The sequence below is a fragment of the Procambarus clarkii genome, chromosome 30, assembly GCF_040958095.1.
Source record: "Procambarus clarkii isolate CNS0578487 chromosome 30, FALCON_Pclarkii_2.0, whole genome shotgun sequence".
Lineage (NCBI taxonomy): Eukaryota > Metazoa > Arthropoda > Malacostraca > Decapoda > Cambaridae > Procambarus > Procambarus clarkii.
Window position 1 is genome coordinate 31,341,431 of NC_091179.1, and position 23,933 is coordinate 31,365,363.

Genomic DNA, 23,933 nt, shown 5'->3' on the forward strand with positions numbered 1-23,933 from the left:
CCACCACTACCACTACCACCACCACCACCCACACCACCACCACTACCACCACTACCACTACTACCACCACCACTACCACAACCACTACTATCACCACCACCAACACCACTACCACCACCACCATCACTATTACCACCACCAATATAACCACCATCACCATAACCACCACCACCACTATCACCACCATCATAACCATAACCACCTCCACCACTATCACAATAACCACAACTACCACCACTATCACCACCATCACCACCTCCACCACCATCACCACCTCCACCACCATTACCATAACCACCACCACCACCACTACCATCATCACCACCACCACCACTACCACCACGACTACAACCAACACTATCACAACGACAACCACCAAAACAACCACCACTACCACCACGACAACCACAACCACCGCCACCACCTCCACACTAATGATATTTCAGCCCTAAGCGCTATGCGTGTTAGTGGCAGTGCGTGAATGTAACCATACCAGTCCCATGTAAGATCACAACCCATTGTACCTTCTTGCAAATAAAAACTATTATATTTGTTATTATTTCCTGGAACGTCTTTCTGAGTAAAGAAGAAAAGACCAGAGATGAGATGCCTTGTTTCCTCTGCCCGGCATTTCATGAATATCTGATTCTGCCACATATAACGTGACTAATTAGCAATCTGAGTAATTAGTGAATTATTCCCACAAAAGATTGTTCCAAGAGTTTTCAGAATAATTACTGAGACGTTTTGTCAACTTAGGATACGAAGATTTATTTATATTTTCACAAGATTGACCAAATTACGTAAATATTTGAAATGATTTGATGTTGCAAATCTGTTCACTGCTGGGGACGATGTTGCTGGTCTGTTCACTGCTGGGGACGATGTTGCTGGTCTGTTCACTGCTGGGGACGATGTTGCTGGTCTGTTCACTGCTGGGGACGATGTTGCTGGTCTGTTCACTGCTGGGGACGATGTTGCTGGTCTGTTCACTGCTGGGGATATGTTGCTGGTCTGTTCACTGCTGGGGACGATGTTGCTGGTCTGTTCACTACTGAGGGACGATGTTGCTGGTCTGTTCACTACTGAGGGACGATGTTGCTGGTCTGTTCACTACTGAGGACGATATTAATGGTTTTTCAGTTGCCTGGGTTCCTATAACATGCTGAGGGTCTGGAGCAGGTTGTAGTCCTGGTGCAAGGAAGGGGGGGGGGGGTCAGGGAAGCAGACTGGGGTCTTATGATTGATCTGGGGGTCAGGAAGCAGACTGGGGTCCTATGATTGATCTGGGGGATCAGGAAGCAGACTGGAGTCCTATGGTAGATCTGGATCCTGTAGCAGACCAGCGTCCTTTATCTGGCATGGGTCAAGGGGCTGGTCTGGTTTCCTGAGCTGCACTGAGGTCTTTGAGCACACCTGGATGCTGGAGAAGGCCGGAGGTCTTGTCTTGAGGAAGACACGGTTCCTGAGGGCCGACGGGGTCCTGGGGCCGACGAGGTTACCTGGTTGATACCTGGTTGATGGGGTTCTGGGAGTTCTTCTACTCCCCAAGCCCGGCCCGAGGCCAGGCTCGACTTGTGAGAGTCTGGTCCACCAGGCTGTTGCTTGGAGCGGCCCGCAGGGCCACGTACCCACCACAGCCCGGCTGATCCGGAACTTCTCTTAGAAAACCGTCCAGTTTTCTCTTGAAGATGTCCACGGTTGTTCCGGCAATATTTCTTATAGTCGCTGGGAGGACGTTGAACAGCCGCGGACCTCTGATGTTTATACAGTGCTCTCTGATTGTGCCTATGGCACCTCTGCTCTTCACTGGTTCAATCTTGCATTTTCTTCCATATCGTTCACTCCAGTACGTTGTTATTTTACTGTGTAGATTTGGGACCTGACCCTCCAGTATTTTCCATGAGTATATTATTTGGTATCTCTCTCGTCTCCTTTCTAGAGAGTACATTTGGAGAGCTTTGAGACGATCCCAATAATTTAGGTGTTTTATCTAGTCTATGCGTGCCGTATATGTTCTCTGTATTCCCTCTATTTCAGCAATCTCTCCTGCTCTGAAGGGGGAAGTGAATACTGAGCAGTACTCGAGACGAGACAACACAAGTGACTTGAAGAGTACAACCATTGTGATGGGATCCCTGGATGTGAAAGTTCTCGTAATCCATCCTATCATTTTTCTGGCTGATGCGATATTTGCTTGGTTATGCTCCCTAAACGTTAGATCGTCGGACATCATTATTCCGAAATCCTTGACATGCTGTTTTTCTACTATGGGCAGATTCGATTGTGTTTTGTACCCTGTATTATGTTTCAGATCCTCATTTTTGCCGTACCTGAGTACCTGAAATTTATCACTGTTAAACATCATGTTATTTTCTGCTGCCCAATCGAAAACTTTGTTGACATCTGCTTGTAATTTTTCAATGTCTTCAGCAGAAGTAATTTTCATGCTGATTTTTGTGTCATCTGCAAAGGACGACACGAAGCTGTGACGTGTATTTTTGTCTATATCAGATATGAGAATAAGGAACAGTAGCGGTGCAAGAGCTTTTAACATCGCTTGGACTCGATTTTATCTGATTGACTGTTACTCTTTGTGTTCTGTTCGACAGTAAATTGAGTATCCAGCGTCCTACTTTTCCAGTTATTCCCATTGACCTCATTTTGTGAGCTATCACCCCATGGTCACATTTGTCGAACGCCTTTGCAAAGTCTGTGTATACAACATCTGCATTTTGCTTTTCTTCTAGGGCTTCTGTGATTTTGTCATAGTGGTTGAGTAACTGTGACAGATAGGATCTTCCCGCTATAAATCCATGTTGTCCTGGATTGTGCAATTCATTGTTTTCCATAAAACTAGAAATTTGATTCCTAATCACTCTTTCAAACACTTTTATTATGTGTGATGTTAGTGCAACTGGCCTATAATTTTTTGCCAAGGCTTTACTCCCCCCCTTGTGCAACGGAGCAATATCTGCAGATTTAAGTGCTGCTGGTATCTCCCCTGTATCCAGGCTCTTTCTCCATATTACGCTGAGTGCTCTCGCTACTGGTACTTTACATTTCTTTATGAATATTGAATTCCATGAGTCAGGCCCAGGAGCTGAGTGCATAGGCATATTGTCAATTTCTCTTTCAAAGTCTTCCGAGTTTGTGGTAATATCTGTTATATTAGCTGCAGCTTGAATGTCATTCATAAAGAAGCTGTCTGGGTCATCAACTTTCATGTTGTTTATTGGTGTGCTAAACATAGCCTCATACTGGGTTCTTAGAATTTCACTAATCTCTTTGTTGTCCCCTGTGTACGTACCTTCATTTGTAATTAACGGTCCAATACTGGTCGAGGTTTTGGATTTGGATTTTGCGTATGTGAAAAAATATTTTGGATTTTTCCTTATCTCTTGTATAGCTTTCTGTTCCAATTCCATTTCCTCAGACTCATATGATCGCTTCAACGTTTGTTCTATTTTTTCGATCTCCCTGCTTAGGCTTGTTTTCCTTGCTTGTGATAGTTGTGTCTGCCGAAGCATTTCCGTTATTTTTTTCCTTCTCCTGTACAGTCGTCTGCGTTCTCTTTCTAGAGTGGTCCTCTTTCTGCCCCTCCTCACAGGTACATGCTTCAAGCAGACCTTGTAAGCTTCAACTGTCAGTTGAGCTATTCCCTGTGTGGGAGTTTTGTCGCTTAAGACCGTCTCCCATTGAATGGTTGCAAGGTCTACATTTATTTTTTCCCAGTCAATCCGCTTATTGTTGAAATTGAATTGATTGAATATTCCTTCTCGCTTGTTTGGTCTCTTAGACTGTTACGGACCCGAGTCCAGCGCCCGAGCACGGAGCAGTGACGACATCGCCATCTGTGAGTCTGCTCCCGAATCCCCCTCCAAATGGACAGCGCCATCTAGCGAGGACGGGATATACCGGCCACAGGGGCTGGTTTCCCGTCTTAATCAGCTCGTAACATAGCCGCTGCTGACATCTGGTGAGGTGGCGCTTAGACAGCAACGCCATCTATGGAGTGGATAGGTGGACGTTTGTGTCTATGTCTGTAAGTGAGGTGCCCTAGAGCGTCCCTAGTACTGATGACGTGTCTGATTACAGAGTCGACCTGGGACTTCTGTATTGGATGGTGGGGCAGTCTACCCAAGGCAGCCAAAGTCTCTCCCCGTGTTTGCTGCAGAAGCTGTGAGTCACCCCTGGACGAACACTGTTGAGTGTGTTAGCCTGCCTGTGACGTGGCAGTACCAGGAATCGTTTTATCTGGGGGCTGGCTGGTGGAAGAGACTAGCCACTGTGGTGCGGAGAGAAGAGGAGAGTGATCTGCGGAATCACACGAGGCTCCTGCCTAGGGCTCGCAACCCTAGTATCGGTCGTGGAGTGGCCTACACAGCGGAGCTGATTGGAACATGCCAGCTACAGGCTGGATTTGTGGTTGAAGGCCTCCACGACGATGCACCCAGTGGGACTGTGATTTGGCTGGCCGGTGGCCGGGGTAGATTCGCCGAGAGAATCAGAGGATTCATCGTGGGCCACGAAGAAGAGAACCAGGGCTACTCATCTTGAGCACCGTGGAGCATCCTGTGTCTTCAGAGGAAGACGTATCTGTATATAATAAGTGTAGTTATAGCAACCCCGCATGTGACTGTGATATATTTATTTTTGGTGGTGGTAGCAATATATATACAAAAGCAGTGCATTTGTATCCCTTCCCCTTTAATTTAACTTGCATTACAGAACGCACCCCTTGAAAGCCACTACTAGCTTGGGGCCGGATACCCAACCTCTAATAACATCAGAGAAGAACCCGGTTGCGACCCAATAGGTAGCCGTAACATAGACCTACTACCGTTATTTATGCTAGTTCGCACTTCAATAAGCTTATGGTCTGAGTATGAAGTATCTGAGATTGTTATGTCTCTGATTAGTTCATCATTGTTTGTGAATAACAAGTCTACTGTGTTTTCGTTCCTAGTTGGTTCTGTAATCTGTTGATTGAGCGAGAATTTGTCACAGAATCTTAAAAGTTCTCTGACCTGTAGTTGGTTATTTCCCGGGTCATTCCCTGCTATGATATTTGTGTTTGCCATTCTCCATCTTAGGCTCGGTAAATTGAAATCACCAAGGAAGATAATATCTGGAGCTGGATTTGTCCTGGTGCCGACGGGGTCCTGGGGCCGAAGGGTCCTGGGGCCGAAGGGTCCTGGGGTCGAAGGGTCCTGGGGCCGACGGGGTCCTGGGACCGACAGGGTCCTGGGACCGACGGGGTCCTGGGGCCGACGGGATCCTGGGGCCGACGGGGTCCTAGGGCCGACGGGGTCCTGGGGCCGAAGGGTCCTGGGGCCGAAGGGTCCTAGGGTCGAAGGGTCCTGAGGGCCGACGGGGTCCTAGGGCCGACGGGGTCCTGGGACCGACAGGGTTCTGGGATCAGACGGGGTCCTGGGGCCGACGGGATCCTGGGGCCGGCGGGGTCCTGGGACCGACAGGGTCCTGGGGCCGACGGGGTCCTAGGGCCGACGGGGTCCTGGGGCCAACGGGGTCCTGGGGGCCAACGGGGTCCTGGGGGCCAACGGGGTCCTGGGGGCAGACGGGGTCCTGGGGGCCGACGGGGCATCCTCCTATTACTCCGGAAACTACAAAAGGCTTCCAACATTCTCTGTTAGTGAGGTTTTTCTTGCTAAACTTGGCAGTGTTCCTGTTACTTTTTTTCTACAATACGGGCCAATTTTTGCGCTCCGGAACCAGTCCAGTTCTTATGGCGAGGCTGTTCGCTTCCCCGTAGGCAGTTTCATTTAAAAGCATAAAAAGAGATTTATTATGGCTGTTTTTCTAGGGGCCGAGCTATTCATGAGATAAGGAGCTTCTTGTTTGGTTTGGTTTCTGGTGATATGATCACCTTCAGCTGATATGATAATCGAGCTTGTGATTCAGTTGAGGAAAGCTTCGACGTAAGGTATTCTAATTAGCATTCATCCCTAAAGCATGCACATCCGTTTCGAGAAATAATGTTAAATTTTACGCATCGTAAGACACTAAGCAATACATTTTCTACTTGAAAAACATAAAACAGTTACCCAGGCCAAAAATCCAGAAAGAATAGAGCCATAACAACTCTGTTGACAACTAGTGGTTCCCCAGAGATGGGTATAGGGTAGGGGTCAGGATGGTATCTGTGGGGGGGGGGGGGTGTTAGTTCCCCAGAGATGGGTAGGGTAGGGGTCAGGATGGTATCTGTGGGGGGGGGGGGGTTAGTTCCCCAGAGATGGGTAGGGTAGGGGTCAGGATGGTATCTGTGGGGGGGGGGTGTTAGTTCCCCAGAATGGGTAGGGTAGGGGTCAGGATGGTATCTGTGGGGGGGAGGTGTTAGTTCCCCAGAGATGGGTAGGGTAGGGGTCAAGATGGTATCTGTGGGGGGGGGGTGTTAGTTCCCCAGAGATGGGTAGGGTAGGGGTCAGGATGGTATCTGTGGGGGGGGGGTTAGTTCCCCAGAGATGGGTAGGGTAGGGGTCAGGATGGTATCTGTGGGGGGGGGTGTTAGTTCCCCAGAGATGGGTAGGGTAGGGGTCAGGATGGTATCTGTGGGGGGGGGTTAGTTCCCCAGAGATGGGTAGGGTAGGGGTCAGGATGGTATCTGTGGGGGGGGGTGTGTTAGTTCCCCAGAGATGGGTAGGGTAGGGGTCAGGATGGTATATGTGGGGGGGGGGTGTTAGTTCCCCAGAGATGGGTAGGGTAGGGGTCAGGATGGTATCTGTGGGGGGGGGGTGATAGATCCCCAGAGATGGGTAGGGTAGGGGTCAGGATGGTATCTGTGGGGGGGGGTGTTAGTTCCCCAGAGATGGGTAGGGTAGGGGTAAGGATGGTATCTGGGGGGGGGGGGGGGTTTCAAGATTGTCCCATGTATGTGGTAGCAGTAAGAGCTTCTCCCATGTATGTGGTGGCAGAGAGAGCTTCTCCCATGTATGTGGTAGCAGTAAGAGCTTCTCCCATGTATGTGGTAGCAGTGAGAGCTTCTCCCATGTATGTGGTGGCAGAGAGAGCTTCTCCCATGTATGTGGTAGCAGTGAGAGCTTCTCCCATGTATGTGGTGGCAGAGAGAGCTTCTCCCATGTATGTGGTAGCAGTGAGAGCTTCTCCCATGTATGTGGTGGCAGAGAGAGCTTCTCCCATGTATGTGGTAGCAGTAAGAGCTTCTCCCATGTATGTGGTAGCAGTGAGAGCTTCTCCCATGTATGTGGTGGCAGAGAGAGCTTCTCCCATGTATGTGGTGGCAGAGAGAGCTTCTCCCATGTATGTGGTGGCAGAGAGAGCTTCTCCCATGTATGTGGTAGCAGTAAGAGCTTCTCCCATGTATGTGGTAGCAGTAAGAGCTTCTCCCATGTATGTGGTGGCAGAGAGAGCTTCTCCCATGTATGTGGAAGCAGTGAGAGCTTCTCCCATGTATGTGGTGGCAGAGAGAGCTTCTCCCATGTATGTGGTGGCAGAGAGAGCTTCTCCCATGTATGTGGTAGCAGTGAGAGCTTCTCCCATGTATGTGGTGGCAGAGAGAGCTTCTCCCATGTATGTGGTAGCAGTAAGAGCTTCTCCCATGTATGTGGTAGCAGTGAGAGCTTCTCCCATGTATGTGGTGGCAGAGAGAGCTTCTCCCATGTATGTGGTGGCAGAGAGAGCTTCTCCCATGTATGTGGTGGCAGAGAGAGCTTCTCCCATGTATGTGGTAGCAGTAAGAGCTTCTCCCATGTATGTGGTAGCAGTAAGAGCTTCTCCCATGTATGTGGTGGCAGAGAGAGCTTCTCCCATGTATGTGGAAGCATTAGGTATCGTGATGCGTCTATATAATAAGAGAAAAGTAATGATTCTGGTTTAAACAATGAAGAACTTGTATTTCATAAAAGACTTCCTGAGATGTTTGTAGAAAAAAGCTTAAAACAAATTATATTTTAATAATGTAGAGAAGCGGGAACTGCTTCATTATCTAGTTCATTCATTAAAGAAAAATAATTTAGTTTTGTCGCTGGCCTTCACAGAGCTACGAGGTAAACCTTTGTTTGAATATAGTTTTTTGTGAATGACATTCATTGGAGGTTCTCGTAGTCGGAGCAAATAAGTTCAAAACCAACTTATTAATGTTGCGATTTTGAATTGCAAGGATTATGTTGCATCAAGGCAAGTCTCCTCTCAGGAACACTGGAGCCACCAGTGTTGCCTCATGCAACCATTTACACCTTGCAGCAACAATTGTGTTACTTGCTTCACCCTCTGAGCTGGACTTTCTATTGAAATGTCGTAACTCGTAATATTCACTCTGTGGGCTGAAGGGCGGTTAGTTACATAACTCTCACTATAAGAAGTAAGAAACTATTACAATTGGTAATAGTAATATGGTAATGGGGCAAACCCGTTACCAGATTCATTGACCAAGAGTTTTCCTTCTACATATACAGGCGCTTTTGGACCATGTGATTTGACGTTATTTAATTTTTTCGCGAACTTATATAAACACGTGAATTTAGCTAAAATTTCTATCATACATACATACATATATACATATATACATACAAGCATACATATATACATATAAACATACATACATACATACATACATACATACATACATACATACATACATACATACACACATACATACATACATACATACATACATACATACATACATACCGCAGGAGGGCGTGCCCTCTCCCCAAGCAATCCCTGCTCCCTCACCCCCAGGACTTCTTCCTGACCCAAGCAGGCCTGAGGAAGACCTAAGCCCACCACCCCCCACTCCACCTCCCCCTGAACCCCTGGCAACTACCTCACAGGAGGAGGAGCCTACCCAAGTAGCAATGACCATAGAACAACCTCCTACACTTGTAGGGAGTGTGGGTGAAATTGGATATAAGAAAGTGAGCTTCAAGGTAATGTACTCAAACATTGATGGGATTACCAATAAAGCAAGTGAACTGGCAGAAAGGGTGCAAGAAGAAAACCCTGATGTAATAGGACTAACAGAAACAAAATTGTCAGGAGTCATAACAGATGCTGTGTGTCCAAAGGACTACTATATAGTAAGGAAAGAGAGGGAAGGGAGAGGAGGTGGAGGAGTGGCCCTGCTGATAAGGAAGGACTGGAGTTTTGATGAGATGGAAATTCCGGGCTGTGACGGATTCAGAGATTACATAACAGGAACTATAACAATGGGTGGACCTAAGATAATAGTGACAGTCATTTACAACCCTCCCCTAAATGACAGAAGACCTAGACAGGAGTTTGATAGGAACAACATGGCAACCATTAATATAATAGAGAGAGCAGCTTCAGTTGCCTGCAGGAATGGCTCAAGACTCTTAATCATGGGTGATTTCAACCATGGAAAGATAGACTGGGAGAATGGGGACCCACATGGTGGTGCAGATACGTGGCGAGCTAAACTCTTGGAAGTGGCAACAAGGAATTTTCTGAGCCAGCATGTCAAGGAACCCACAAGAATGAGAGGCAATGATGAACCAGCTAGACTCGACTTAATATTCACCCTGAATGAGTCAGAAATAAGGGAAGTCAAAGTTGAAGCCCCCATAGGAATGAGTGACCACAGTGTACTGACCTTTGAGTACTTGGTGGAGGTAGGGATAACCTATCCAAGGATGGGAGTGGAGGGGAAAAGACTGAATTACCGAAGAGGAAAATATGACGAGATGAGGAACTTCCTCAGGGGAATACCATGGGAAACAGAACTTAGAGACAAGAATGTGCAGGTCATGATGGATATTGTCACCCAAAAGTGCCAGGAAGCTGCAGACAGGTTTATCCCCGTCCAAAAGGAGAAAAACGAAAAACAACAGAAAAACCCATGGTTCAACCAGGAATGTAAGGTAGCGAAACAACTGAGTAAAAGAACATGGAGAAACTACAGAAATAACAGAACACCAGAGATCAGGGAGAGATACCAGAGGGCCAGAAATGAGTACATCAGAGTGAGGAGGGAAGCAGAGAGACAGTTTGAAAATGACATCGCGAGTAAAGCCAAGACCCAACCAAAGCTGCTCCACAGCCATATCAGGAGGAAAACAGCAGTGAAGGAACAAGTGATGAAGCTGCGGAAAGGGGAGAACAGATACACAGAGAATGACAAGGAGGTGTGTGAAGAACTCAACAAGAGATTCCAGGAGGTCTTCACAATAGAACAAGGAGAAGCCCCTGCACTAAATGAGGAGGCGGCAAACCAAGCAACCTTGGAGGAATTTGACCTCACCAGTGATGAGGTCAAAAGGTGTCTGCTGGAGCTAGATGTGACAAAGGCTGTTGGGCCTGATAGAATCTCACCATGGATACTAAAGGAAGGTGCAGAAGCACTAAGTGTGCCACTCTCTATGGTGTATAACAGGTCACTGGAAACAGGAGACTTACCAGAAAGTTGGAAGACAGCTAACGTGGTCCCAATATACAAAAAGGGTGACAGGCAAGAGGCACTGAATTACAGGCCAGTTTCCTTAACTTGTATACCATGCAAGGTGCTGGAGAAGATCGTGAGGAAAAGGCTCGTAGAGCATCTGGAGGGAAATAACTTTGTAACGCACCACCAACATGGGTTCAGAGATGGTAAATCGTGCCTCACAGGTTTAATAGAATTTTATGACCAGGCAACGAAAATTAGGCAGGAAAGAGAAGGGTGGGCCGACTGCATTTTCCTGGATTGCCAGAAAGCCTTTGACACAGTACCCCATAAAAGGCTGTAAAAAAAGTTGGAGCAACAGGCAGGAGTAAAAGGGAAGGTGCTCCAGTGGATAAGGGAGTACTTAAGCTACAGGAAACAGCGAGTAACGGTGAGGGGGAAGACATCAGAGTGGCGAGATGTCACCAGCGGAGTCCCACAGGGCTCAGTACTTGGACCCATCCTGTTTCTAATATATGTGAACGATCTTCCAGAGGGTATAGACTCATTCCTCTCGATGTTTGCTGATGATGCAAAAATTATGAGAAGAATCAAGACGGATGAAGATAGACAGAGACTACAGGATGACCTGGATAAACTGGAGGAATGGTCTAGAAAATGGCTGCTGAAGTTCAACTCTGGAAAGTGTAAGGTGATGAAAGTAGGCGAAGGGAGCAGGAGGCTGAACACAAGGTATCATCTGGGAGGGGAAATCCTGCAAGAATCAAATAGAGAGAAGGATCTGGGGGTTGATATCACACCGAACCTGTCCCCAGAGGCCCACATCAAAAGAATATCATCAGCGGCATATGCTAGACTGGCCAACATAAGAACTGCCTTCAGAAACTTGTGTAAGGAATCTTTCAGAACCCTGTATACCACTTATGTAAGACCAATCCTGGAGTATGCAGCTCCAGCCTGGAGTCCATACCTAGTTAAACACCAGACAAAGTTAGAGAAGATTCAGCGGTATGCCACCAGGCTCGTCCCGGAACTGAGAGGATTGAGCTACGAGGAAAGGCTAAAGGAGCTGAACCTCACATCCCTGGAAAACAGAAGAGTAAGGGGAGACATGATAACCACCTACAAAATTCTCAGGGGAATTGACAGGGTGGACAAAGACAAACTCTTCAGCACGGGTGGGACACGAACAAAGGGACACAGGTGGAAACTTAGTACCCAGATGAGCCACAGAGACGTTAGAAAGAATTTTTTCAGTGTCAGAGTAGTTAATAAATGGAATGCACTAGGAAGTGATGTGGTGGAGGCTGACTCCATACACAGTTTCAAATGTAGATATGATAGAGCCCAGTAGGCTCAGGAATCTGTACACCAGTTGATTGACAGTTGAGAGGCGGGACCAAAGAGCCAAAGCTCAACCCCCGCAAGCACAATTAGGTGAGTACATACATACATACATACATACATACATACATACATACATACATACATACATACATACATACATACATACATACATGTATACACTTAATTTCGTTTGCATGGGACTGGTGGCTGAGTGGACAGCACGCTGGGCACGTAATCTTGCGGTCCGGGGTTCGATTCCCCGGAAATCAGTCCAAAAAAAATGGTAGTTAGTAACCGTTCATTGAATGACAGGTGAGAGGCAGGCCGAAAGAGCAGAGCTCAACCCCTCCCCCCCCCCCCCCGCAAGCACAATTAGATGAATACAATTAGGTGAATACATACATACAAACATACAACGTGTACTTATAGGCATGCATAAAGATATTTTAAATTTCGGACATGTATTAAAGTTTCTGAAGTTGTCGTTGAAATATAAACAGACACAATTCAAAAAAGTATATATGGTAATCATTCCACACACACATATTATTATAAGACACACACATATATCATTCCACACACACATATATATATATATATATATATATATATATATATATATATATATATATATATATATATATATATATATATATATAATATATATAGAGGGAAGTTAGTACCACCTCTGGCTGGAAGAAGGGGGACCCATAGCCTCGGAGGAAACCACACATAACGCTTTGGAGGGAATGTAGGTCCCCTCCAATACAGTTTCTGTGTGCTTTTCTCCTACCACCCCTTTTTTTTTTTTTTTTTTTTTTTTTTGCTTGATTGTGTATTTAAAGGTTACAAAACATACAAGACAAATGCCCAAAGGTTATGGATCTCTTGAAGCTCCTCCGCTTCTGGACAGGAACCGAGGACGCAGCAAGCATTTCCCCTCTGGATCGCCACACTGAGGCGTTGAAACAAAAATCTGGAAGCCCTTGGGTCTCTGGTGAAGATTGGAACCCAATTCCTTGAGAAATCCCAAGGCACTCTTGCCCCAGGGGCCATGCGTCTCAGACGCCATGGGAACAAAGAGGTATTGACCTTCCAGTCGCCTGTACTTGAGTGATTTTGCTGTTTCCCTGTGGTTGGCCGCCCCACCTGCTTGATCAGCTCCGAAGTGTACATAGGTGTCAGCCAGGGTGGATACACATGTGTAGTCCCACACCAACTGTCTACCCTCCTTCCATGAGTATATGGTGATGCCATCAGGGCGAAGTGCGTGCAAATCCGGGTTTTGGACCCCTAGGATGCGAGGTTCTCTCTCCGCTAGGCACCTAGCTGAGACGAGGTTTCTCTTGATGATGTCATTGACCTCGTTGTGTCTTGCATGCCAGCCCTTTGTGCTTCCGCAATGCAACCCATGCAGTCCGTATTGGTCTGCTTCCACCCTGTTGCAAATACACTTGTATTCAGTGTGAATTGGGGCACCAAGGTGGAGGGCCACTGCTACACGAAGGGATTCTGAATCTAGGCGCATGCCCATTGCTGACATGGGTACTGCCAGGAGGAAGTCTCCTGCATGGGGGGCAGGCACTGCTCTGAGGCGGACTTTCTCCTTGTCTGATGTTGCGACGCTGAGCATGGCATCAGCTACTTTTTCCACTAGAGGGTGGTCCCAGCCCGGACTGTTTGTGTTGTTTTGTTGGCTCTATAATGGTTGCTGGGGCTGCAAGAACATCCCACTGATTTGAACATTCAGTGAAAGCAGGATCGTGTATTCCTGCTGAATCTCTCAGGGTTGCAGGTAAGATATCTCTGACGAGGTTGTACGATGCGTGGCAGGAGGAAAGGAAGGCTGGTAGAGCAATTTGGGAGGCTGAGCGGACACCAAGGCCGCCGAGTCTTACAGGAAGGGTTGCTTGCTCCCACTGAGAGTCGTCCAATGGCAGGTTTAGGACAGCATGGACCTCAGAAGGGTATCATACACATTTAACTTAGGGCTGCTGTAGGATGGAGAACATCTCAGAAAGTAGGTCAACTTAGGGAGAGACAGGCATCTTGTGAGGAGAAAAAGAGCATCATGGGCATCAATCTTGTCAATCCTGTCCAGCATTCTCTTTAGATCAGTGATTTTTGCAGCCAGGACCTCCTCGATTGCTCGTGGGCCAATGGGGGCACCCAGGAGAGTGCAGTCCGGTGACTCGACAACGAGAATGTCTGGAAGAACATTTTGTATTTGCCCAGTGATGTCTGGGTTGCGGGAGATTATTTCACATTTGGATGCATTGAGAATGAGGCCTAAGGCTGCTCCCTGCTCCTGGATTTTCCTTATATCCTCCAAAATGGTTTCCGGGGTTCCAGCTTTAGTGCCATCATCCAGGTTCCAGATGTTTAGCTCGCTTGTCAGACTATCAGTGACCTCTTTGATAGCTAGGCAGAAAAGGAGAGGGCTAAGGGGTCACCTTGTTGGACACCTTCACAGGAGTTTATTTCATGCTCCCCAAAAAGAAGCTTAGAGTCCCCACTATAGCACGATCGGATGAACGGGTAAAGGGGACGGAAATGGTTGTGTACAGCCCTGAGGACAGCGTCTCGTCTGACTTGATTGAAAGCATTTTTGAAGTCAAGCTTTACTAGAGCCTTCTGGTCCGGGAGATCAGCAATGTAAGCCCGCTCTGCATGTGCTTCAGCTTCACAACCTAGGGGGATCCCAAACCCGAGCTGTATATATACATATATATACACGAATGCAATAAAAAATAAACATATATATTTTTTATCGAATAAAAGTTTAATATTATATTAGAGTTAAGTCCAAGAATATAATATAATTTTCAGATGTGAAATTTGCGAGCCTTATAATATATTCCTGGAAGCGACAGTTGGAAATGCTTATAATATATTCCTGGAAGTGGGAGATGGAAATTTTTCACCTCTTGGAATATTTTATAGTCATTGCAACTTTTGCTCCCAGAAATCTATAAGAGTCTGTCTGTCTCTTTCATTCTGTCTGTCCAATGATGGAAGCCAAACGGTTGGGTCCAGCCTCACCCAAATTTGCAGGGACGGAGGGGGGGGGGGAGGGGGGAATGCTCTGGGTTAGGTGATGAACAAGGCTGATCTGGGGGGGGGGTGTAGGCCTTCATACTCCCTCAAGTCGATTTCCACTCTTCTCCTGTGAAGGATTCGAACCTTAGAAAGCCAGGTGCATCACACACACTAACATATCCAGTACGGTGACCGCTTGACCATGACAGATTGTTAAAAGGATTGACAGTCGGGAGGTTTATCCATAACAGTCAACCGCCACCCCCCTCCCCCTCCCCAACAATACCAGTCAAGGCATTTTAAGGTTCGAATCCTTCACAAGAGTTCTTTGGTTACATATAACTTCTGCATATATATATATATATATATATATATATATATATATATATATATATATATATATATATATATATATATATATATATATGTCGTACCTAGTAGCCAGAACTCATTCTCAGCCTACTATGCAAGGCCCGATTTGCCTAATAAGCCAAGTTTTCATGAATTAATGTTTTTTCGACTACCTAACCTACCTAACCTAACCTAACCTACCTTTTTCGGCTACCTAACCCAACCAAACCTATAAAGATAGGTTAGGTTAGGTTAGGTAGGGTTGGTTAGGTTTGGTCATATATCTACGTTAATTTTAACTACAATAAAACAAAATTGACCTCATACATAATGAAATGGGCAGCTTTATCATTTCATAAGAAAAAAAATAGAGAAAATATATTAATTCATGAAAACTTGGCTTATTAGGCAAATCGGGCCTTGCATAGTAGGCTGAGAAGTGCGTTCTGGCTACTAGGTACGACATATATATATATATATATATATATATATATATATATATATATATATATATATATATATATATATATATATATATATATATATATATATATGTCGTACCTAATAGCCAGAACGCACTTGTCAGCCTACTATGCAAGGCCCGATTTGCCTAATAAGCCAAGTTTTCCTGAATTAATATATTTTCTCAAATTTTTTTCTTATGAAATGATAAAGCTGCCCATTTCATTATGTATGAGGTCAATTTTTTTTTATTGGAGTTAAAATTAACGTAGACATATGACCGAACCTAACCAACCCTACCTAACCTAACCTAACCTATCTTTATAGGTTAGGTTAGGTTAGGTTAGGTTAGGTTAGGTTAGGTGGCAGAAAAAGTTAGGTTAGGTTAGGTTAGGTAGGTTAGGTAGTCGAAAAACAATTAATTCATGAAAACTTGGCTTATTAGGCAAATCGGGCCTTGAATAGTAGGCTGAGAAGTGCGTTCTGGCTACTAGGTACGACATATATATATATATATATATATATATATATATATATATATATATATATGTCGTACCTAGTAGCCAGAACGCACTTCTCAGCCTACTATGCATGGCCCGATTTGCCTAATAAGCCAAGTTTTCATGAATTAATTGTTTTTCGACTACCTAACCTACCTAACCTAACCTACCTTTTTGGGCTACCTAAACAAACCTAACCTATAAAGATAGGTTAGGTTAGGTTAGGTAGGGTTGGTTAGGTTCGGTCATATATCTACGTTAATTTTAACTCCAATAAAAAAAAATTGACCTCATACATAATGAAATGGGTAGCTTTATCATTTCATAAGAAAAAAAATAGAGAAAATATATTAATTCAGGAAAACTTGGCTTATTAGGCAAATCGGGCCTTGTATAGTAGGCTGAGAAGTGCGTTCTGGCTACTAGGTACGACATATATATATATATATATATATATATATATATATATATATATATATATATATATATATATATATAAATTGGGGAGGTGAGAGGGGAGAAAGAGGAAGTGGGGGAGAAGAGAGAGGGAGGGGAAAGGTAGAAGAAGGGTGGGAGGAAATGGGAGAATAGGAGGAACAAAGGAAGAGAAGAAGGGGGAGCTGGAAAAAGAAGAGCCGGGGGGAGACAAACTTCTCTGCGCACCCCTGGATATACTCTGCGCACCGCCGGGTATACTATGCGCACCCCTGGGTATACTCTGCGCACCGTCGGGTATACTCTGCGCACCTCTGGGTATACTCTGCGCACCCCTGGGTATACTCTGCGCACCCCTGGGTATACTCTGCGCACCGCCGGGTATACTCTGCGCACCCCTGGGTATACTCTGCACACCGCCGGGTATACTCTGCGCACCCTTGGGTATATTCTGCGCACCACCGGGTATACTCTGCGCACCCCTGGGTATACTCTGCGCACCGCCGGGTATACTCTGCGCACCGCCGGGTATACTCTGCGCACCCCTGGGTATACTCTGTACACCCCTGGGGATACTCCTCATGGTATATCATACAACTTCACAACTTTTGCTTCCAGGAATATAATGAAAATATCAAAACTTTCGCTTCCAAGGAAAGTGAAGTTTCTCAACACAATCACGAACAAACATTGATGCACAAGGTCCTGCCTAAACATTAGGAACAGTCTCGCTAACACTGTGCCTTGAGAACTCTCAAGAGCATCCGGCTCTCTTCTTAAACATTAAGAACAGTCTCGCTAACACTGTGCATTGAGAACTCTCAGGAACATCCGGCTCTCTTCTTAAACATTAAGAACAGTCTCGCTAACACTGTGCATTGAGAACTCTCAAGAGCATCCGGCTCTCATTCTAGACATTAAGAACAGTCTCGCTAACACTGTGCATTGAGAACTCTCAAGAGCATCCGGCTCTCATTCTAAACATTAAGAACAGTCTCGCTAACACTGTGCCTTGAGAACTCTCAGGAGCATCCGGCTCTCTTCTTAAACATTAGGAACAGTCTCGCTAACACTGTGCCTTGAGAACTCTCAAGAGCATCCGGCTCTCTTCTTAAACATTAAGAACAGTCTCGCTAACACTGTGCATTGAGAACTCTCAGGAGCATCCGGCTCTCATCCTCCTCCTCCTGCCTCAAGGCTCCTGACGGTGTGTGTGCATTTTATATGCAAAATTGCGAGTCCCTAAATATATTTTGATATATTTTTCAGTATTCTCTTTCTGTATCTCTTCTCATAGATGGATGATTTCGATTTTTTTTTTTAGGGGGGGCCGCCTTGGAGCTATTATTTTTTTATATTTAATGTTTAAAAAAAGAGATGATGGACAAAAACGAATTCATTCAGCAAATAAGGAAACCGGATCACCTGGGAGATCTCATTAGAAACTTTTTTCTGGAGTTTTCGTCAAGTTGAAAAGGAAATGTTCTGCCTCGATTTTCCTACCGTCTTACGGGAGCGTGAACTCGGTGAAATATATTCAGATATTATTCAATAATCAATAAAAATGTTATACATTAGAATAAAGAAGAATTATTTTTATACTAAACAGTTTTTTTCCTACAAAATAATAATAAATTTAATTCTACAATGATTCTTTCATTGTAGACAATTATTATAAAGTGTTTTACAGTTAGTTAAATTATTTATAAAATGTTATATTAATATAAAGTGTTTTACAGTTAGTTTTTAACTTAGATCGTAAGTGCGGTCTCTCATCTTACCGGGACGCTCTCAAGGCTGTGGTCGATTTTGTGGAGGAATTGCTGACCAAGCCAACTGTTGGTGGAGTGTGGGAAGGGTAGAGTAGGCCTTGAGGGGCGTCTGTTGTGGTGGTTACTGTTAGTGGTGGTGGTTACTGTTGGTGGTGGTGGTTACTGTTAGTGGTGGTGGTTACTGTTGGTGGTGGTTACTGTTGGTGGTGGTTACTGTTGGTGATGGTTACTGTTAGTGGTGGTGGTTACTGTTGGTGGTGGTTACTGTTGGTAGTGGTGTTTACTGTTGGTGGTGGGTACTGTTGGAGGTGGTGGTGGTTACTGTTGGTGATGGTTCCTGTTTGTGGTGGTGGTTACTGTTGGTGGTGGTGTTTACTGTTGGTGGTGGTGGTGGGTACTGTTGGAGGTGGTGGTGGTTACTGTTGGTGGTGGTGGTTACTGTTGGTGGTGGTGGTTACTGTTGGTGGTGGTGGTTACTGTTGGTGGTGGTGGTTACTGTTGGTGGTGGTGGTTACTGTTGGTGGTGGTGGTTACTGTTGGTGATGGTTCCTGTTTGTGGTGGTGGTTACTGTTGGTGGTGGTGGTTACTGTTGGTGGTGGTGGTTACTGCTGGTGGTGGTTACTGTTGGTGGTGGTGGTGGTTACTGTTGGTGGTGGTGGTTACTGTTGGTGGTGGTTACTGCTGGTGGTGGTTACTGTTGGTGGTGGTGGTTACTGTTGGTGGTGGTGGTTACTGTTGGTGGTGGTGGTTACTGTTGGTGGTGGTGGTGGTTACTGCTGGTGGTGGTGGTGGTTATTGTTGGTGGTGGTGGTGGTTACTGTTGGTGGTGGTGGTGGTGGTGGTGGTTACTGTTGGTGGTGGTGGTGGTTACTGTTGGTGGTGGTTACTGTTGGTGGTGGTTACTGTTGGTGGTGGTTACTGCTGGTGGTGGTTACTGTTGGTGGTGGTTACTGCTGGTGGTGGTAACTGTTGGTGGTGGTGGTTACTGTTGGTGGTGGTTACTGCTGGTGGTGGTTACTGTTGGTGGTGGTGGTGGTTACTGTTGGTAGTGGTGGTTACTGTTGGTGGTGGTGGTTACTGTTGGTAGTGGTGGTTACTGTTGGTGGTGGTGGTTACTGGTGGTGGTGGTGGTTTTTACTGTTGGTGGTGGTGGTTACTGTTGGTGGTGGTGGTTACTGTTGGTGGTGGTGGTGGTTACTGTTGGTGGTGGTGGTTACTGTTGGTGGTGGTGGTGGTTATTGTTGGTGGTGGTGGTGGTTACTGTTGGTGGTGGTGGTGGTTACTGTTGGTGGTGGTGGTGGTTACTGTTGGTGGTGGTGGTGGTGGTTACTGTTGGTGGTGGTGGTGGTTACTGTTGGTGGTGGTTACTGTTGGTGGTGGTTACTGCTGGTGGTGGTTACTGTTAGTGGTGGTTACTGTTGGTGGTGGTGGTGGTTACTGTTGGTGGTGGTGGTGGTTACTGTTGGTGGTGGTGGTGGTTACTGTTGGTGGTGGTGGTGGTTACTGTTGGTGGTGGTGGTGGTTATTGTTGGTGGTGGTGGTTACTGTTGGTGGTACTTTATGTTACTGTTGGTGGTGGTGGTGGTGGTGGTTACTGTTGGTGGTGGTTACTGTTGGTGGTGGTTACTGTTGGTGGTGGATACTGTTGGTGGTGGTTACTGTTGGTGGTGGTGGTTACTGTTGGTGGTGGTGGTGGTTACTGTTGGTGGTGGTGGTTACTGTTGGTGGTGGTGGTGGTTACTGTTGGTGGTGGTGGTGGTTACTGTTGGTGGTGGTGGTGGTTACTGTTGGTGGTGGTGGTGGTTACTGTTGTTGGTGGTGGTGGTTACTGTTGGTGGTGGTTACTGTTGGTGTTGGTGGTTACTGTTGGTGGTGGTGGTTACTATTGGTGGCGGAGATTACTGCTGGTGGCGGAGATTACTGCTGGTGGCGGAGATTACTGCTGGTGGCGGAGATTACTGCTGGTGGCGGAGATTACTGCTGGTGGTGGTGATTACTGCTGGTGGCGGAGATTACTGCTGGTGGCGGAGATTACTGCTGGTGGCGGAGATTACTGCTGGTGGTGGTGATTACTGCTGGTGGCGGAGATTACTGCTGGTGGCGGAGATTACTGCTGGTGGTGGTGATTACTGCTGGTGGCGGTGATTACTGCTGGTGGCGGAGATTACTGCTGGTGGTGGTGATTACTGCTGGTGGCGGTGATTACTGCTGGTGGCGGAGATTACTGCTGGTGGTGGTGATTAATCACTTTTGGGGGTAATTGATAGTTACAGTTGATGGTAAAAAAAAAACGGGAGGGTGGGGGCGGAGTTAGGGGGGGTACCTTCACCACTCTATATTACCGCTGATAAAACGTGACGGGGGTGTGGGGGGGGAGCAGGGGGATGGGGGGAGTTATATTAGTGCTGGAGAGTAATTGGAGGGGGCTAGTGGAGTGATGTAGACGACGGGGGGGGGGGGGGGGGTTGCATGCAGCCGTTATCAGACAGACTCGTTCGAGGGTGAGTTGGTAATGCAACAACCAGCCTTGTGTGTTCATCCCAACTACTCAAATCAACTCACCCGACTCAACTCACCGCACTCAACACACCGCACTCAACTCACCCCAATCAGCTCACCGCACTCAACACACCGCACTCAACACACCGCACTCAACACACCGCACTCAACTCACCCCAATCAGCTCACCGCACTCAACACACCGCACTCAACACACCGCACTCAACACACCGCACTCAACACACCGCACTCAACGCATCGCACTCAACACACCGCACTCAACACACCGCACTCAACACACCGCACTCAACACACCGCACTCAACACACCGCACTCAACACACCGCACTCAACACACCGCACTCAATACACCGCACTCAACTCACTCGTCACGACATACGAGTACCAGGTGGTCTTGAGAGGCAATTCGTAGAATATGTCAGCAGGTGTGACAGAAGTCATGAGGGCCGCGGGGTGCAGGTGGCCGTGAAGGGCGCCACACCAACCAATGGGGTTCACACTCACGCAACAATATAATAATATAATATAGCGTGAACATTTGGGATATCATTGTTTAAGCAATACAATAATAGAGCATGTTTTATAATTACAATGATATGTTTTGTAATTATACTCTTTGATAATTACAATTATGTTTATAATTACAATTATATGTTTTATAATTACGAATGAAAGAAAATGTAGATTAAAAATATTAATGGTTAGTTTCTGATATCTTTGACTGTGTTAGGATGCTGCTTCACGAAAAACCACTCAGAGTTTTCCTGAAATTTACCTGCAGACGGTTTCGAGAGTTCCATTTTACAGGCCCAGTCTGGGTTCAAGCTTGTTTGGTGACATTATAGAAGTGGGGTTTAATAATGATGATGTAAACATTATTCTGAGACAATACACTTATGATGACACTCGAAATAATGGATTAACTTTGAAGATATTTTGATTTAGAAAATGGGAAAGTACATTTAGAAAAGATGCAGATAAATACTTCTTAGAATATTTAGGATGCATAAATGTACAAAGATTACGAGGTAAGATAATAGACGGGAATTTAAGATAATTCCAGCATCAGAGAGTGGGAAAGGTTTTATCAAGTCTATTTAGCACTTGGAAGTGGGTTAGGATAAGGATTTTTGGGGATGGGACGGGGATGTGGGAACGGAAGCGTTCAACAACTTGGACGGTCGGGGATTGAACGCCGACTTGCTTGAAGCGAGACCGTCACTCTACCGTCCAGCCCAAGTGGTTGGACAGTGAATGCGAAAATATGGGAAAGGACGCATTAGGAAGAGAATGCGCTATTCCAGTATGACTACATAGCTCTAGACAGGATATCAGGACTGAGAGAAGCAACAGTGCCCAAACCGCTTGGGCCACTGGAGAACGAAATCCGCCAGCTGGAAGAGAGGTTGTTTCTGTAACGACCAGACCAAAGAGGATAGACCAATATATGAATGGGAGAGGTTAGGTTATCTTGAGGTTATCTTGAGATAATTTCGGGGCTTTTTAGTGTCCCCGCGGCCCGGTCCTCGACCAGGCCTCCACCCCCAGGAAGCAGCCCGTGACAGCTGACTAACTCCCAGGTACCTATTTACTGCTAGGTAACAGGGGCATTCAGGGTGAAAGAAACTTTGCCCATTTGTTTCTGCCTCGTGCGGGAATTGAACCCGCGCCACAGAATTACGAGTCCTGCGCGCTATCCACCAGGCTACGAGGCCCCTAGGTAGAAAGAGAAGCTTCTTCGAATGAGTAAAGAAGATTTTTGTTATGCTTCCTTATTCTTGCGTTACGTGGAAGTAACATACGTGCATAATAAATGAACTTGTCACTGTCCATCCAATGTTCGTGTGTTATGAATTGTTTTAATTATTAATAAAATTCGCAGTGCATATCAAACGAATTGGCATGTTGCTATACTATTTAATATAAAGGGAAAGAGCATTTTGGCTAACAAACTATATAAATAACTCATTAGGGAAATGCAATGAAGTCTTAAATGCCGTTCACTTTAGTCATCATAATATATAAGTTTGAGCAAAGAAAGGAGACTAAATATATCACCGCAACAATGACCGTATTAGTGAACCCGTTTTTTAAAAATGGTTCAGTGAGCAGTGATAGAGAAGGTTCGAAGGTCATGACGGTAGTGTACTGGTCTACTCCACTATACTAAGAGTTTATATAACTGTAAACATTAGCAGACTTGTAGTGTTACTCCACAACTTTACCTTCCGTTAATACCAAGTTATTTGGATTAACGCTGTGAAGTTTTGTCACCCTCATACAAGTTTTGTGACTCATACGTCAGGCTGCGAGCAGCCCCGTCCAACAGCCTGGTTGATCAGTCCGGCAACCAGGAGGCCTGGTCGACGACCGGGCCGCGGGGACGCTAAGCCCCGGAAGCACCTCAAGGTAACCTCAAGGTAAGGTCCCCCTACAATAGAATGTATATATTTTCCCCTGAAACATAAAATGGCAAATATCTTAACGCCGGTAATTTAGGTTTTGGGGAAAGATTAAAATGACTGAAGTTGGTGTATCGTGAGAGAACTGATTGGCAAATAATTGCTGTGGCTTAGTAACGCGGTCACATTGAAAAGCAATTCTCCAGTCAAATTCTTCTCATCTTTAAAATAACCACTTGGGTAAGAGGGTAGAGCTATGGTCTTGCGTCATGCAGGTCGGCGTTCAATCCCCGATCGTCCACTAGTGATTGATCACTATTCCTTCCCCCTCTCCGGTCCAATCCCAAATCCTTATTCTGACCCCTTCCCAGTGCTATATAGACGTAATGGCTTGGCGCTTTCCCCTTACTATTCATTCATCCCACCAAAAAGAACTAAACAAGAGAAAGGCTCTGTGGTCCAGTAGGATCATAGAGTTTAACTACAGAGTCACGATTCTGGTTGTCCTTAGAATGTGGGCTCTCTCTCCCTCTTGTGCACTCTGTTGAGTACATGTTCCAGAGGAAGCTCTAGTGTGTATGTATCCCAGGGTGACAGTAGTAACAACAGCCACCCTGAGACACACACACACACACACGTGAGGCAGCACCGGTGACCCATCAACCGCTGAGAGAGAACCACGATTAAAAAATTATGACTTTTAGTCTGTCACCTATTTATT

At 45.9% G+C, this 23,933-nt stretch overlaps 3 protein-coding genes across 3 annotated transcripts in view; all 3 read right to left on the minus strand.

Annotated features, from left to right (window-relative positions):
* Positions 1-3,227, minus strand: part of LOC123748222 (uncharacterized) — a 50,746-nt gene extending 47,519 nt beyond the window's left edge. Inside the window, exons 1-3 of the mRNA XM_069333791.1 lie at positions 3,097-3,227; positions 2,724-2,856; positions 525-648 (exon numbers count right to left, since the gene is read on the minus strand). Of these exons, the coding sequence (XP_069189892.1) occupies positions 525-648; positions 2,724-2,856; positions 3,097-3,227 (388 nt within the window). The remainder of the gene's footprint in view (positions 1-524; positions 649-2,723; positions 2,857-3,096) is intronic.
* The window catches only part of LOC123765670 (uncharacterized), a 182,465-nt gene that overhangs the window by 130,455 nt on the left and 28,077 nt on the right, over positions 1-23,933 (minus strand). The gene's annotated exons all lie outside the window — the stretch shown is intronic.
* Positions 6,877-7,791, minus strand: LOC138370021 (trophinin-like). The gene has a single exon (XM_069333792.1). The coding sequence runs from the start codon at positions 7,789-7,791 to the stop codon at positions 6,877-6,879; it is 915 nt and encodes a 304-aa protein (XP_069189893.1).